Here is a 16,673-nt window from a genome sequence, read left to right as displayed (position 1 = left end):
AGACCACATTTAAATCCCAAGGATTTAGAGGTGCCTCGATAGGGGGATTAATCCATGTTACCCCCTGAAATAAAACTACGCACCAGAGAGTGAGAAGCAATAGGCCGTTGAAAAAAAAAAAAAAAAAGACTGACAAGGCCAAGATCTGCCCCTTTGATGGTACTTAAGGCCAGCTTCATTCCTAATCCCATTTGCAGGAAATCAAGGATCCTACCTATGACATACTTCCTGGGGTGCCAACCCCTGGATCCACATCAGGAAACATATGCCTTCCAGACTCTATAATAAATGATTCTGGAAGCCGGCTTCCTGGCAATAACAAAAGTAGATACTGAGGAAGACGAAACCCACATTCTAAAAGTAACGTGGGTTTCAACAGCCAAACCGTTAAATTTAGCATCCGTAAGGTAGGATGGAATACCGGACCTTGTACGAGAAGGTCTGTCCATAATGGCAAGGGACTCCTCCCGCCATCTTTATAATCTCGGCAAACTAAGATCTTCTGGGCCACCAGAATCACCTCCTTTCGTTCCCACTTAATCCTGCGGAGAAGGCGCAAAGGTAGCAGAACTGGAGGAAACGCATAGATCAGTGCAATAGATCATAGATACGCATAGATCATCACGACTTCTCGTGCCCCCACCCCCCGAGGATAGATATAAGCCACAGCCGTGGCATTGTCGGATTGAATACTGACAGAACAATCCCTTAGCCTGAGCGTCCAAGATTCTAGGGCCTGATGTACTGCCCGTTACTCCAAAATGTTGATAGTCAAGGTCCTTCTGACTTGGACCATCTCTCCTGGACAGAATCTTCATTCAGGACTGCTCCCCAGCCTGGAAGGCTGGCATCTGTTGTCACCACTTTCCAGGATACTCCCAGAAAATATTTCCTCTTTGGGAGGTTGCCGATTATCAACCATCAATTTAGACGTACATCGGGAGACAAGCGTATTTGAAAATCCAAAGCCTGAACCTTCTTGTTCCAGACCGACAGGATGGTGTTTTGTAGCAGTCTTGAGTGAAACTGCGCGTAAGGGATGGCCTCGAAGGAGGCCACCATTTTCCCTAACAATCTCATGCACAGCCGAAGGGAAGGATTTTTCTTTGTGTTGACAAGTTGAATAAGCCCTATAATGGAACGGATTCTTGTCTGGGGCAAGAATACCTTCTTCTGTACAGTATCTATGACCAGCCCCAAGTACTGTGATCTCCTTGATGGTTTTAAGTATTTTTCTAGGTTGAGACTCCAACCCAGAGATTCCAGGAAGTTTACATCTGTGACCAGACTTTGGTTTGGGCCAGAAACTGAATGATATATTAAAAATAGATTGTCTAAATAAGCTAGGACCATTATGCCCTGAGCCCTTAATCCGGTGTTCTGGCATATATATATATATAGTGTCCGTCCATCAGATAGTGTCCACCCCGTACTGTGCAGGCGCAGCACTTGCACAGTACGGAGCAGAAGGCTATTCGGAAAATCTTAGAAGATGAACGTTGCCTGCACCGTGAGTGGAGGTGCTAGCCCCACCATCCAAGTGGACATAGGGCCGCAAATATTAGAGGGCCCCTCGTGGGCTCGCTTCACTCGCCGCGCTTCGGGCACGGCCTCGCTGCGCTCGGCTCTATTCCAACTCTATGTCCACTTGAATGGTGGGGCTAGAACCTGGACTCACAGCGCAGACGCTGTTCATCTTCTGCTATTTTCGGAATCTGTGTGTCCTGTGTACTGCGCATGCGCAGTACACAGCGGACACTATCAGATGGGGGACACAATGTGATAGGACACCGGCTAAAGAAGGTGCTAGAATCTTTGAGAATACCCGTGGTTCTCTGGCAAGACCAAATGGTGATTTTCTATCTAGAAGCATAGAAATTTCTGGTGAGCGGGAAATATTGTTGTTACATGGAGCTATGCATCCTTAATATCGACTGATGCCAAAAACTCCCCTCCTTGCAGGATAGAAACAATTGATCGAATTGATTCCAATGCGAAAGGACCGGATATTTAACTGCCGATTCAGATCTTTGAGATCTAGAATGGGTCTTACCTCTCAGTTTGGCTTTGTGAAAAAGGTTTGAATAAAAACCTGTGCACTGTTACTCTAAGGGAACCTCTGATATCATCAGCTGGGATAAGAGATGATCCAGAGCTAGAAAGAAAGACTCTCTGGATCCCTGGTAACATTTATAAAAAACGAGATGGAAACTCTCAGAACGCTACTTTGTAATCTAGAGAAACTGAGGAAGCCACCCATCTGTCTTGACATTATTCCTGCCAGATTTTTTAAAAATTGCAGGAGCCTCCCCCCCCCCCCCCCCCACCCGAGCGAGCGGAGGAGCCCCTTCATAAGGAGGCTTTAGCATTCTGCTTTTTGGGCTTTCTGCCCCAAGACCTCTTTGACCCTGGTGCTGCCCTAGGGGTCTTCCCCTGGAATCTAACGGTGGAGGCTGTCGAGACTGCCTAGAGGCTGATACCACTGTCACAGGTGAGGAAGCACTTAGAGAAATGTTTAAACAACTTATTTACTGGTAAAGGAGAGCTTTTCTCATTAGAGATCCTTTTGGATGTATTTATCCAGATCGTCGCCAAATAGCCATTCACCATGAAAGGGGAAACTGGCCAATAATTTCTTACACAGTGTTTCAGCTGACCAATATTTCAGCCACAGAACTCAGAGAATGCACTAGTCCTAGTATAAGCCATGAGGCTTGAAAGATAGAATTTTTCACAGCATCTACCGTAAAACATAGTGCATCTGATACGCCAGCCCATTGCTGGGCCTGCTGATCAGGCAGAATCTTAAGTATCTCCACAAACTGTTCCTTAATAGACTGAAATACACTAATCGCTGCAAGAACCAGCTGCGCTACAGAACTTGCTAAAGACATTGCTTTTAGAAAGAAGCGCTAACTTTTTATCTGTTGGATCCTTTAACATTAGTGCATTATCCACCAGACATGCAAGACTCTAGTTCACTGAGGTGATTGCAGCATCAATTGCTGGAACCCCCCATTTCTTATAGAAATCCTCTTCCATTGGATAAAGTGTGGATAATATTGTTTATCTAGATGTTCCCATTCAGAATATATAAGCTTTTTCAGCCATGAATGAATAGGAAAGGCACCCGAAGTGGGGGAGGTTTTAGTGATCCCAAACCAGAGGTGGGTTCATCAAGAGCCTGCGCTGCAGGCAGCAAAAAGGTTAAAATGAACCAATTTAGTAAGAGTGTACAAGCAACCTGTCTTGTGATACTACTGCCTCTATATTAGGATCCTCAGAAAAGGATATATTAGTATCTTCTTTCTGAAGTTTTCTTGAAGATCTTCCTGATCCCCTGCCTCTTGCACCTCAATAAGAGGGTCCTGAGCACTAGATGGGGATTTGCGACGTTTAGACCCCACTATGGAGAGTGATCATAGCATCAATCTTTTCCAAATTAAAAAAATGGTAGAAGAGAAAACCTCCTGTGATAGATATAGATAGATATAGATTATATATATATATATTATAGGGACCGACGTGTCCAGCGCAGCTGCAACAGTCTCCCCTGACGTCTCAATCTGACCGGCTGCATCACTCTGAGGAGGATGACATTCTTTTGGAAATGGATTTAGTTGTAAAACCATTGACCCCTCCATTGCTAGGTTATAGTCCAGCGCTATAAGCTGCTATTAATACCTAGCCTGGTAAAGCAATAATGTGTAAAAGGGAAATGCCTGTGTCACCAAACCTGAAGTAAGCCATCTCTGCTCATGTGTCCCTCCATAGCTAGCAGCAGCCACACACAGTGCTTTAAAATATGTCCTTTGCGTGCAGCCGGCATCTGATGCAGTTAACCCCGCCCCGTTTTCAAAAGAAAGCGTTTTCCCATGCAGAGGCGGACTTCAGGCGCCCAGCAAACAGCTGACATGGCAGGGGGGTAAAAACCACTGCTGAGCGGCGCATTTTTTTTTTATATAGAAAAAAGAATGCCTTCAGCATATAATTCCCCAAAGTTGTTAACTTCAACATGGGGGACGCAGGAGGAGAGACCAGCCCCCCCCCCCTTTCCCCTTTCTTACCGAGGGTCTGGCATCTTTTGGCTGGAGGAGAAGGAGGAATGATGGCTCCTGACAGTGTTGTTTCCAGCATAAGGCAGTGAGTGCTCAATACAGCCCCCAGTGGTGACACATAGGCATGACAACATTATAAACTTAAAGGAGAAATTCGTAAGAAAATCCAAAGATATTTCTTAGAAATCTTCCCTTACCTTCCCGCTGCAGGGTTATCTGAGATAACCCCAATCTTCCCCCTTCACGGTGGGCTCCGAAAGCTTCAGGAATCGGGGGAACCTAGAGGCTACCCACAGTCCTGGACCTGCAAACAGCACCCTGCCAGTACAAACTTTATTGCCTTACTACCAAAAAGTACTGGATCCCAGGGTCCAGCTCACTAAAAAGTGTTTCAACAATCTTCCCATAAGAATATTAGGCTGATTTCACCTAAAATGGTAGTAAACTCAGTTTTACCACTCGTACCTACAGGTAAGCCTATAATAAGACTTACCTGTAGGTATTGTAAATATATCTTAAACACGCACCATTTAGGAGATATTTCACACAAGATTCAGCCAGTGACGTCACTGTACAGTACGGCTTTATTTTTTTAACAGATCTGAACGCAATTCCTTTGATTCGTAGGGGCTAACGCAGACAGTGCATAAGTTATAAACACATGTAAATGCATACACACACACACACACACACACACACACATTTACCAGAATGGAAGTAAATATTTACACATCTAAATGCTGTATGGACATTTGAATGTCTATATGTTTGTATAAATGCAAGCACTTTACAGACCCATCATTTTTCTTATATACAGGATCTTGCTGCTAGCAAGATCCTGTTTAAACAATTAGCAATTTTCATGTACCCTTATTACGTTAATCCACCACACAAGTCAAACTCTAAACATACATTATTTTACATTAAATTGGTTGTAAACCCTTACACATACCCAGTGAAGTGACTGGCCAGGTGATGCACAGAAATTAGACAAATCCTACATAAGCTGTACCCGTTGGTCTGCAGCCTTCTAAAATGCACACAGATACTGAAGGCTATTTGTATGCGTCCAGAAAGCAGGGTTTTGGGGGGGGTGGGGACAACACAAAAAACAGACATTGAACAGAGCTGAGTGATCCGACACCTGAGTGAAGGCAGGGAATAGAATCCCTCTATACAGTCTCATAGGGAAACATGCACAGCAGAGGCTATTATAACCTGCTGTGTGCTGGGAAGGGGGGGGGGGGGGGTCCATCTCACTGGATTGTCCAATTAAACTGCCAGAAGTGCAGTTTAATTGGACAATCCAGTGAATTAAGATCACTACCAGAAAGGAGATCACTACCAGAAGGAGGAAGGAAGGAGATCACTACCAGAAATCACACTAGATGCTTTGAAATATTGACATGTACACACCATAGAAGGATATGGTTTGTTCAGGTTTCATTTCAGAGGTTTACAACCACTTTAAAGCATAAAAAAAAATGGCAGTTTACATTTTCAATATTATAATATGTATTCTGATGTAATTACTGTGCACACCAAAAAATAAATTTAGGATATAAATATGAAGGTATTCCCAATTGAAAATATATTTGAGATAACATTTAGAAGCATTTTTTTCTTGCAGTACTATGCAAAATCATTTTCACACCAGCAGAGATTTCTCGGTTGATTTGAAAAGCTGCTCCAAGGTAGTAAACAGTGACAGAGAACATTAAAATCATTTGAATATCCACCACAATTAAGAACTAAACGAATGCAGGGCACTATATAAGCAGCACAAATTGTGTTAACTGAAAGGCCTTGCATAATTCAAAAAACTCAAGTTTTTCTCTACAGTTTGCAACCCAGCTCTAATGTTTGCCATCTGGTCCATACTCCGGTTCTGAGAGACCTTCTAAAGGAGGTTGCTAGGGGTTTCTCAAGCAGTTAGCAATGGCGGTTTTGACCTTTTGACCATGGCCTGCTAGGCTATTTTCCTTTCCTTCAGCCAGCAGGCTGAATTCCTCCATCCACAAAAGCAAAGTGGATGGAGGATTTACCAAGCCCCACAAAAGACATTGTGTTCTGACAGCAGGACTTGTTGCTGACCAAGAAAGATTCCCCATCACGTTCCTTTGACAGAAGTCGATTGATCTGGCTGAATTGGCAAAAATGCAATCAGCGTATGGCCAGTTTAAAGTGATTGTTAAAACGAACAAACATGTTATACTTACACTATGCAGTGGATTTGCACAGAGCAGACTGGATCCTCCTCTTCTCAGGTCCCTCTTCTGTGCTCCTGGCCCCTCCCTCCTGACGAGTGGCCCCAGAGCAATCGGCTTGCTATAGGGGCATCAGAGCCGCAGTTCTGGGTCCATTCAGATACAGAACTGTATCCCGGCCCCCCTTTCTCTCTTCATTGGCTGGCTTATTCTGAGTGACAGCAGCGGGAGCCAATAGTGCCACGCTGCTGTCTCAGACTGTCTTGAGGGGAGTCCTGGGCAGCCGAGATAATCCTACATCGCTGGATCTAAAAGTGACCTCAGGTAAATATTGGTGAAGCTGATGCACACAGAAGGCATTTTATCTTAATGCATAGAATGCATTAAGATAAAAAAGCCTTCTGCTTTTGCAGTCACTTTAAGGGCACATCAGAATCGCTTCCCTCCATATACACGTTTATACGAATAAAAGAAAGGGAAAAAAATAAATAAAAATCAGCTTAAGGTCAACCCCACCTGCATTCATTTCTAAATTAACTCCAAAGCATCTGACACTGAACTCAAAGCTGGTGCCTGCACAGTTCCAGGAATGACATATATGTGGGTCAGCAACCTTTCAATTGCTGGTAGGTGAGTCCCTTCCAAATGACGTGCTCCTTTCCCAAATGCAGAGTGGCACAGGGTATCAACATAGCTACGTGTCATGTAATTTGCTTTCTCAAATTAATTTGGTCATACAGCGATGGGTTAAAGATGATCTATGCCAGCTGTTGAATATATGAGGTACATCACATTCTTTATACTTTATTACTGCATCTACAACCCACTGATAACACTAAATGTACTGTGAGGTGTAGATAAAATTATTTTTGCAGAGGTTGCCTATGATATAAAATGATTTCCCCGGTTAAGAAAACCTGTCTCAATCCATGAGGTAGATGTGTAGGAAAAGCATTTAGGACCCCTTTTACACATGTATACCGGTCACATCATATGTTCCATTTTCTGCAAATTACCTTGGGTTTAGAAACCATTGCTATGCATATTATACCACCAGCCACATTTTTCACATCAGTCCAACCTATTTCTGTTTATCTTAAAGAGAAGCTACAAAACCGGTGGCAGAGGCACTGCGGGTCTCGCCCCACATAAAAGGGCTAAAAATAGCATGGCTGGAGGAGAGGGTAGCACTCTACGCTGACGATCTCCTACTCTTTCTGAATGACGCAGGCCCTTCCCTTGGAGGAGCACTGCGAGTTCTGACTGACTTCTCCAAAATAACAGGACTGCGGGTGAACTGGACGAAGTCCCAGTTGCTTGCTATTGACCCTGAGGCAAAACGGCTAGCCCTGCCAGATCTCCAACTGCAATGGGTAGAAGACATGGTGTACCTGGGGGTGAGGGTCTCAAGAGCTGCATCCAGCTTTATCCCCCTTAACCTAGATCCGGTGATCCAAGGAGTTAAGGCCAGGTTGAAAACCTGGGAAAACCTTCCTCTATCCCTCTTAGGCCGCATTAACCTAATTAAGATGAAGATCATACCTAAATTTACCTACCTATTCCGTAACTCCCCACAATGGATACCTTCCTCTTCTTTTACAAAATTGAACCGCATGTTCTCCTCTTTCCTCTGGGGCCCCGGCCCCCATAGATTTAAACTATCCACGCTGATGCGTCCAGTGCTGCGGGGGGGGGGGGGGTTGGCGTTTCCTGACTGCCAGAAATATTTTCTGGCAGCGCAGTTAGTCACGGTAGTCTGGTGGATGGTACCAGACGCATCCAACCCTGCGGCGGTTCTGGAGGCTGCGGTGGTCCGCTCCGTGGAGGCCTTAACACATTTACCCCTGCGGGGCCCCAAAGCCCCCTACGACCTGACACCCTCCATGCACACGACTTTAAGGGCCTGGAGGGCGGGACTGGGACTGGAAGGGTTTCCACGGACTGCAATCTCCCCGCACGCCCCCCTATGGAACAATCCTACCTTACCCCATCTCTACTCGCTACCAGACCCCAAAGTTTGGGCCAAATGTGGTATTAAACTCATGTCTGACCTCACCACCGGCACAACTATACACCCCTTTAATTACTTGGTATCTCGCAACAATATACCCCCCTCGCATGTATTCCGATATATGCAGCTATCTCATGCTTTTAAAGCTCAGGTGTTACCCAATGCCACGCAAATAGTGCAGTCCGCTCTGGAAAAGGTTACAAGGTCTGAATGCGCCAGGAAACCGACTTCGGTCCTTTATGCGCACCTCATTAGGGTCTCCTCTCCAGATCTGTCAAAGCTCCGTCAAAGATGGACTCAGGACATTCCGGATCTGGATTCCGAGGACTGGGAGGACATGTGGGACTTTCCCTTCACAATCCTGGTCTCACTTCGAGACCGTCTCATACAATACAAAATACTACACCGGGCATATATTACCCCATATAGATTACATAAAATGAGAACCTCCCTGTCCTCGGAATGTTGGAGATGTACTGGGGATCCGGGTGACTTCATACACATCTTCTGGTCCTGCCCGGCAATACAAGGCTACTGGTCACAGGTGCTATCTGTAATACAAGAAGTGGTGGGAATAGATGTAGCCCAAACCCCGCGGATATGCCTTCTGGGATTAGTAGAGGGGTTGGCCCCCAGGATAGCGGATAGAACTTTGATAGGACTCCTACTTTTTTATGCCAGGAAAATGATCACTTTATGCTGGAAAAAGCAGGCCCCGCCGTCAATGCTGTTGTGGAAAACTCATGTCAATAAAGTACTACCACATTATAAGGAAACATACCAGAATAGGGGATGTCCCAAAAAATACATGAGTGTGGGCCAGATGGCTGGCTGAGGCCTCCACAGCGACCACAGATTGAACATGTAAGTGTTGCCATTCTATGGGTGGATGGGATTCTTGTTGTAGGGGGTGCCTAGTATTGCTCTACTTCTTTGTATACTTTTATATGGTATAGCCACTACTGTGGGTCTAGATCACTTTTTCTACTGTCCCTTGCGGCCCGACTGAGAAATTTGGTCCTTAATTATCTTCATCGAGTGGGAGCCAACCAAGCACTAAGTTAGTTGTTGTTTGTTTGTGGACGTGCTACAGCGGTAGATTTATTATGTTGGAAGCAACTAGCTGGCCCCTGCGTGGGTCTAGTCCTAATAATGTGGCATGTCACTGTTACCTGTTGACTGTCTGTTTGTCTGTCTTAAAATCAATAAAAATATTTTCAAAAAAAAATAAATAAAGAGAAGCTACAATCTCCTATCCAAAATTGTAATAAAAGCATCCTTGTGATTCTTGCAGCATCTAATTTTAAAACGCCTATACCCGTCCACATAGTATGTACCTGTAAAATCTGTCATCTCTCCTCTGGGTATTCTGTCAGCGACCAGCGCAGATATGGGCATCTTAAGCCCACAACCTATGCGTTTCTGGAATTTTGGTGCAGTTGGCTACCCAACACGCACCTCCCAGTCTCATGCAGGCACAGTAACAGTAATGATCCCAGAAGTCTTCGGGCATCTTGCTGTTAATGACGCCAATATTCCAGGAGTCCATGGAATATCCTAATGCCATAAATCACCCAAGCAGCAAAAATTAAAAAGAAAATAAACAATCCCCACTGATCAAGTGGATGGCTGGTCTGTGTCTACTCCGCTTATGCAGAGCGGACAAGGCCCACACTCCTCTATGGTTGGTCTGCTGTAAATGGGTCGCCTGTCCCCTTACACCTAATTGCCAGCCGACCCACTAGACAGATGGTGAACGGATCCGTTTTTAGCAGAGCGCATGTCGACGGGTGTAAAAGGACACGCATCTTTTTGCACCCGCAGATCCATAGGACAATGGAGGGTCTGATTGGGTCCACTTGAAAAATTGACAGGCGGACCCGAAAGGACCGGTCATGTGAATGGGGGACTAAGAATGAAAACACAACGTGTTCGAGGAGTTCTATGGCCATGCTTTCATTTAAAATATCAGCATTGCAATACACACAGATATTTTTTCACAATCCAATTTAAGCCTACTTGAAATATTTCCTTTCATATTGTGAGTGATTCCTTTCTGGCAGCCCTCAGTTTCCACAACTTCTTGGCTTCCCATGCATGTTTCGCAGCTTCTACTCATTGGTTTACTTTGCATTTCGAAGGACTACAAATCCAATGGTACCTTGCTGCCTGCGAGCACAGATACCTGTACTGACTCCATATCCTAAAAACTCCTCCCCTCAGCACCTCAGAAGGCAGGCTCTGAAATGTGTGACCCAGCAGTGCAATATTCACCGGGCATAGTGAACATGTGCCACAGAATTCAAGAAAATAAAAGTAAAGAATCTTCATAAAGTTTTCAAGATAGTTATGATTAACAAGTAGGTTACAATTAATTGAAATGCGATGTGGAAATGAATTTATGATTTTACATTTTGACCACAGATGCACTAAGGATTAAGATTCTTTTCCCCATTATAGAAAATGAATACCTAATGGAATTTTGCAGTTTGTGTTAACTAGTTTTTTTTTTAATGAGGGAAAGGGCTCAGTGGATCTCATCCTATAATGTGCCACATTTCTACATCTAAAACAAATAGCAATAGGTCTACTCTGTCCCAGCCCATCACAAACTCTGCTTCTAATTTTTAAACAAACATGTTATATTTACCTGCGCTGTGCCCTGATACTCCTTTTCTGGGGATCCCCCGGCTGTGCTCCTCTTCTTCATTGTGTACCCACACAGAAAGGCACTTTCCACGGGAGCACTCTTGCGGATACGCTCCTGAGTTGTGCTGCTGCATCCATTGACACAGAACATAGGACTCGGCCCCGTACCAGCTTCCGTGCCACTGGATTTGACTGACAGCAGCAGGAGTCAATGGCTCCAGCTGCTACCAATCTATACGAAACAGTGGCTGGAACTGCTCTGCTCATCCTCCATGCTGAAGCGATCAAGCTCAGGTAAGAAAAAGGGGGGCTCTGGGGGGGGGGGGGGGGGTGCTGCAGTACAGAAGGTTTTTCACCATAATGCATAGAATGCATCAAGGTGAAACACCGAGACATTACAACTCCTTTATTGACTGATCAAAGAATCCCATTACTAGTTCACAATCTAGGGGAACATTTCAACAATACAAAACAACTTCAAAAGAGCAGTAAATTTGTTTTTTAAAATGGTCTGCAGGACACTGCTGCCTGCAATTTCTGAATCGAATAAAAAAAAAAAAACCCACACACACACACACGCATAACGTGGAATCAACACTGCAGTGTCCAAATAAAGGTTTAAGACTCAGAGCAGGGATCTCCAAACTATGGCCCTCTAGCTGCTGCAGAACTACACATCCCAAGAGGGATTGTAAAACTGACATTCACAAACACGACGAGGCATGATGGGAATTGTAGCTCCTGAACAACTAAAAGGCCATAGTTTGGAGACCCCTGCATTAGAGTATAAAAAAGCCAAAACATTTAAAGAGTTAAACTCCTGTCAGTTTGTTCATTATTTGGTCACCCGATTTCCCTTTACTTCTAGATACACAGCAAGAAGCAAGTGGGCATTTCTTCAAGTGAGGGCAACTCTTCTCAGGCAGTTGTCCCTATTGGTAACCTTCTACCCTATTCCTGCTCTGGAGTCAACCCAATATTTGGCTTTTCCCATACTTTAGTCCACGTGACAATGGCTACTAAAACAAAAAAATTTAGAAAGTCAAATGATCCCATCAGTGGTACAGAAAACAAAAACAAAGCTCAAGTAATATCTTACCCTTTAAACCAGTTGAATCAGACTACACTAGCCATCCAACCACAGTCCATCCAGAAACAGTAAAATTATTATGTATTAAACTTACCACATTGAATTCTAGGCTTTTATCAACCCATTCCTTAGCCTCCTTGAATTCATCTTTCATGCCCATGATAAACAGTGTGTCCAGAGAATCTACAATTGTTGCTCCTTGGATGTTGCCTGAAACCAAGCAGATAATTGCAACATTAGCACTCATGCACACATTAGAACACCTACAACATTACTTCAAATTTACACATCTTTTAAAAATAAAAACAAATGAAAGGTCACTCAGTCTATTATAAAAATGTTACAAGTTCTAGAACATGTATTTATAATGCTTAAATGTGTCAACTTTACATAGGCCTTGTAAGGAAGCTTATATGCAAACACTTAGATTATTATTAAAGATTTAAAGCAAACCTATACATTTGAGAAAGTCAATCAGGGCTGCAATGAAAGTACCCTCACTCAGGTCAGGACCTAACAAATGTGATCCAAGGACAGAAAACCAGGAAATAGGTGACAAGGCAATATAGGAGGCCAAGGCCTATTAATGCAAGTGGGAAGCAAGGCTGGCCATGTAGACATCCAATAGAAGACCTACTGTAGCTCAAACTTGCTAAAAACATTAAATGCTGGTTCTGATAGAAAGGTGTCAACACACAGTGCATTTCAGTCTGTTGTGTATGGGGTCTTTGTAGCTACAGACTGATCAGGGTGCCCATGCTGACCTGTGTCCACAGGCAAAAGTGCCAAAATGGCCAGGTGAGCATCAGAATTTAAGGCGTTGACTTGGTTCCAAAAAAATCCAGATCTCAATCCAATTGAGCATCTGTGGGATGTACTGCAAAAACAAGTCTGATCCATGGATGTCCCACCTCGCAAATTACAGGATTCATAGGATCTGCTCAGACAGACCTCAGCCAAATGTCATTGTTTAGTTTTGAACAAAGTGTTTAGGAATGGTAAATGATGCAGATAATATTGAAGGCATTGTACACAAATGTTTTTGTTTGTTTTAACTAGGTATTGTGCAATTTTATTCCTGATACCATCGTTATGCCTTAAAAAAAAAAATTTTGATGCACTTACTCACATTACCACAAAAGTGTGAATCACCACTGCGCTAAAATAAATCAAATACCTATAACCTCAGCTGCTACTTATACAAAAACTATATCAAACCAGTGTAATATTTTTCCATTGAAACAAGAAAACTATGTGACACGTAGCGCTTAATGAGTGAATGATTAAATTCACACTACCCAACACCTCAAATATAATTGGGCTCAAAAAAACAAAAATAGCCCTCGTATATACACTCACATGTATATACATAAAGTGCTATACGTGCAACTGTGTGTGTATATAAATAAATATACATCTAACAAAAAAAATACTCCAATATATAGAAAGCACTCATTAACACATGTAATAATACAGTGAAAATAAAATGTGACAGTAAAAATATGGCCAAAAGTGATCAACTAATATGAAATATGTAAAAATTAAAAATACACATAAACATAAGTCCACATAAAGGAAATTTGGAAATCCCTTCCGGAAGATGGTGGCTTCCAGAGACCTATAACACCATTTGAGGAGATATGCGTGAGGGAGGGACCGCAACGGAAGTCCCTTTCGTACACTATCCTGCTTGAGCATGTATCCCAACATGACCCCCCCCCCCCATTCCTGACAAAGTGGGAAAGGGACCTCAACACGCGGTTCACCGAGGATCAAAAGAATCACATACTTATCTTTGCGCACAGGTCCTCCTTATGTAGCAAGTACCAGGAAATCACATAAAATTGTGACTCGCTGGTATAGAACACCCACAGTACTGGCAGCCATCTTCCCCGGACACAGTCCGCTGTGTTGGAGATGTGGCACGCAGAATGGTACCTTGCTGCACATCTTTTGGGAGTGCCCAATCCTGGCTCCTTATTGGAGACAAGTTCTACAGATTACACATAAGCTTACTGGTGTCGCCCTTCAGGACAGTCCGGCAGCAGTACTCCTAAATTTGACTCCCCTGTCCAGAAAGAAGTTTCGCAAGTCTCTCCTGAGACACCTGAGTGGGGCCAGGGCGTGCATCCCCAGCGTGGAAGTTCCCGCCAGCAGTGTCTCAGTGGTTTGGGAGGATCTGCGACATCTACCGAATGGAGCAACTCACGGCTGCCATGGGAGATAGGGAGGAGGAACACAATACCCGCTGGATGCAGTGGAATCTCTTTAGTTTTTCTGAAGAATATAAGGACTATACGTGAATCTTCCATTTGGAGACCGTCTTCCCTGCTGGAGTCCCACACCCTCCCCCCTTGCCCCCCCCCCCCCATTATATCAGTCTGTCTGCCCCTTCCTTTTCTCTGCTCTACAAATTCCCCCCCCCCCCTCTTTTTTGTTCCTTCTACCCTTCTACTTTTCGCATTAATGGAAAAATTCTTGCGATCGCCAGAACCTTCTGATAATAGTCCCAAATCTCCCTTAACAATCCATTGATGCCATTTGGAGTCCTCTGAGGGCACACTACTCGTATGGGGGAGAACCTCCCTTTACGGATGCTACCGCCTACTTTCCCCAAGTAGTTTAGGAATTGCCACAGTGGTTGGCTGTGAGAAGAGATAAGCCAGTATCTTGGGGCTTCATTAGGGTGTTTCAGTGGATTTTAAGATGCAGCTTACCTATGTATTAGTATAGCTTGATTAGCTTTGTGCTCTGTACAAACTTGAGAGAACTTGGGACACTTGTATGATTTCAACTTTTTGTATTTCCTGCAATCCTTAAAAAAAAAAAAAAAAAAAAAAAAAAAGGAAATCCAAATCATAAAGTCGACGTGAAAAGTGATATTCAGTGTCCAAACAAATTATTGCTCCTTCACCACACCCTCTGATCGTGAAACCCCCATTGTGGTTGCACTCACCAGCTAATAAGCCTCACACTCACGTGTTTGGCTAATAGAGCTTTATATCCTCTAGATAGGCGACCGCTGTAAACCATCAAATTTGCAAAGCCAATATATCCTGATCACTTCTCCTGGAGGTGTAGACCATGGCAGCAATAGGGGGTCCCAATAACCGAAAATTAAAATCAGGGGTTCCTTAGGTAATTTCAGTAACGCGGCATTGAAAATGAAAGCCAAGACCTGGTTGGTTTTGGGAGAAAGAAAAGGGATATAGGCCCTGTGGAAAATCTTCAGCTGTGTTTCCCTCCAAGTTTCATTGGGGGTTAGGCGCAGTACCTTACGTAGCCCGAGCAGAATCTTGTGAACTAGGTCGGGATCCGGAAAGGCTGAAGTCCAGTTTGCAATGGAAGTTGAATATGTGGGAGGTGATGGTCATTGCAGGAGAGGTTTATATACACATCAGAAATTTTGAAAGTCATCATGGATCAACTGGTCTAGGAAACTAGGTTGAAATCTTAGAGTCCTCTTTGCAGGTTTGTGTAAGAAAGCTGATGCATTGCTGGTAGAAGATATGTGATGGGGTAGAGCGAAGGAATCCACCAGTGCTTGAAAGGGTATGGTTTACCCATGTCCGGGTCACAAGGATGCGAACAGCGAAAGACCCCATTCACGCCAGTCCGAGAAAGGTTTACACTGAAGTCCTGGGAGGAAGCAGGGATTTCCCTGTAAATCGGCAGATGTAGAGAAACAAAGGGAGGAAGCTTGGCCAGTTTCCTGGATTCCCTCCATGCTATTGCCGTTACTCTGAATAAGGTTGTGTTGGTGGGGGGGGAACAGATTTCCATCTACTGTGGAGGATGGCAGTCAGGGAGTAAGGATGTGCCATGGCAGATTCCAGTTCATAATTAGAATACCTAGATGAGTGAGTGATCCAATCTAAGCTGGTTCTGAGTAAACAAGCCAAGTTATATATATTTGGTAGACTAATACCCCCGTTGCCCCTGGGAAGGTGCAATTTTTTTTATAAGCAATGCGGGGTCGTTTGCCATGCCATAAAAATTTGGAAATAGAAGAGTTCAATGAACTAACATCTTTGTGCTTTAGTAATAGCGGAAGAGTTCGCATAGGGTATAGTAATCTGGCAAAGCTGACCATCTTTACAAGGTGGCATCTTCCCATGAGCGAGAGGGGGAGATCCATCCAGTTTGACAGTTCCGGAGATATTTTGGCCAAGAGGGGAGGGTAATTCAAATGGTACAGCGAAGAAGGTAATTTTCCAATTTTAATTCCCAGGTAGGTGATGTAGGAGGGAGCTACGGTGAATATGGATTGGCTAGCTCATGAGGGGGTGATATGAGTGCCAATAGGTAAGATCTCGCTTTTTGAGTAATTTATACGAAGCCCAGAGCATTGTCTAAACTCATCAAAAGTAAGTTTAATGGTGGGTATGTCTACAGAGGGGTTGGATGAGAAAATAAGGACATCGTCTGCGAAAAGGGATGTGCGAAGTTCTCTATCGCCTATTTTAACTAGATGCTGACCGCTGGCTGTCAAATGACGGCCAGGCGGCGCACCTATTGTGGCGGGAGGCCGTCAAATGACGGCCTCCCGTTTAAACAGGGAATGCGCGCGATCGTGCGCGCGCATCCCCGTTTCTTCGGTGGTGGCGTGTCACGGAGACACCGCTCGCCACCGAAGGGGGTGAACAGCCATTGGCCGG

At 44.2% G+C, this 16,673-nt stretch overlaps 1 protein-coding gene across 1 annotated transcript in view; it reads right to left on the bottom strand.

The window, feature by feature from the left end:
* Positions 1-16,673, bottom strand: part of MAN1A1 (mannosidase alpha class 1A member 1) — a 270,883-nt gene that overhangs the window by 148,752 nt on the left and 105,458 nt on the right. The window contains exon 3 of the mRNA XM_077487030.1: positions 12,110-12,225. Coding sequence (XP_077343156.1) covers positions 12,110-12,225 — 116 coding nt within the window. The remainder of the gene's footprint in view (positions 1-12,109; positions 12,226-16,673) is intronic.

Source organism: Lithobates pipiens, unplaced genomic scaffold (assembly GCF_037356315.1).
Source record: "Lithobates pipiens isolate NorthernLeopardFrog02 unplaced genomic scaffold, aLitPip1_a1.2 Scaffold_18, whole genome shotgun sequence".
NCBI classification, from domain to species: Eukaryota; Metazoa; Chordata; class Amphibia; order Anura; family Ranidae; genus Lithobates; species Lithobates pipiens.
The sequence above is the reverse complement of the archived record's forward strand: the minus strand, read 5'-3'. Positions and strand labels throughout refer to the sequence as shown.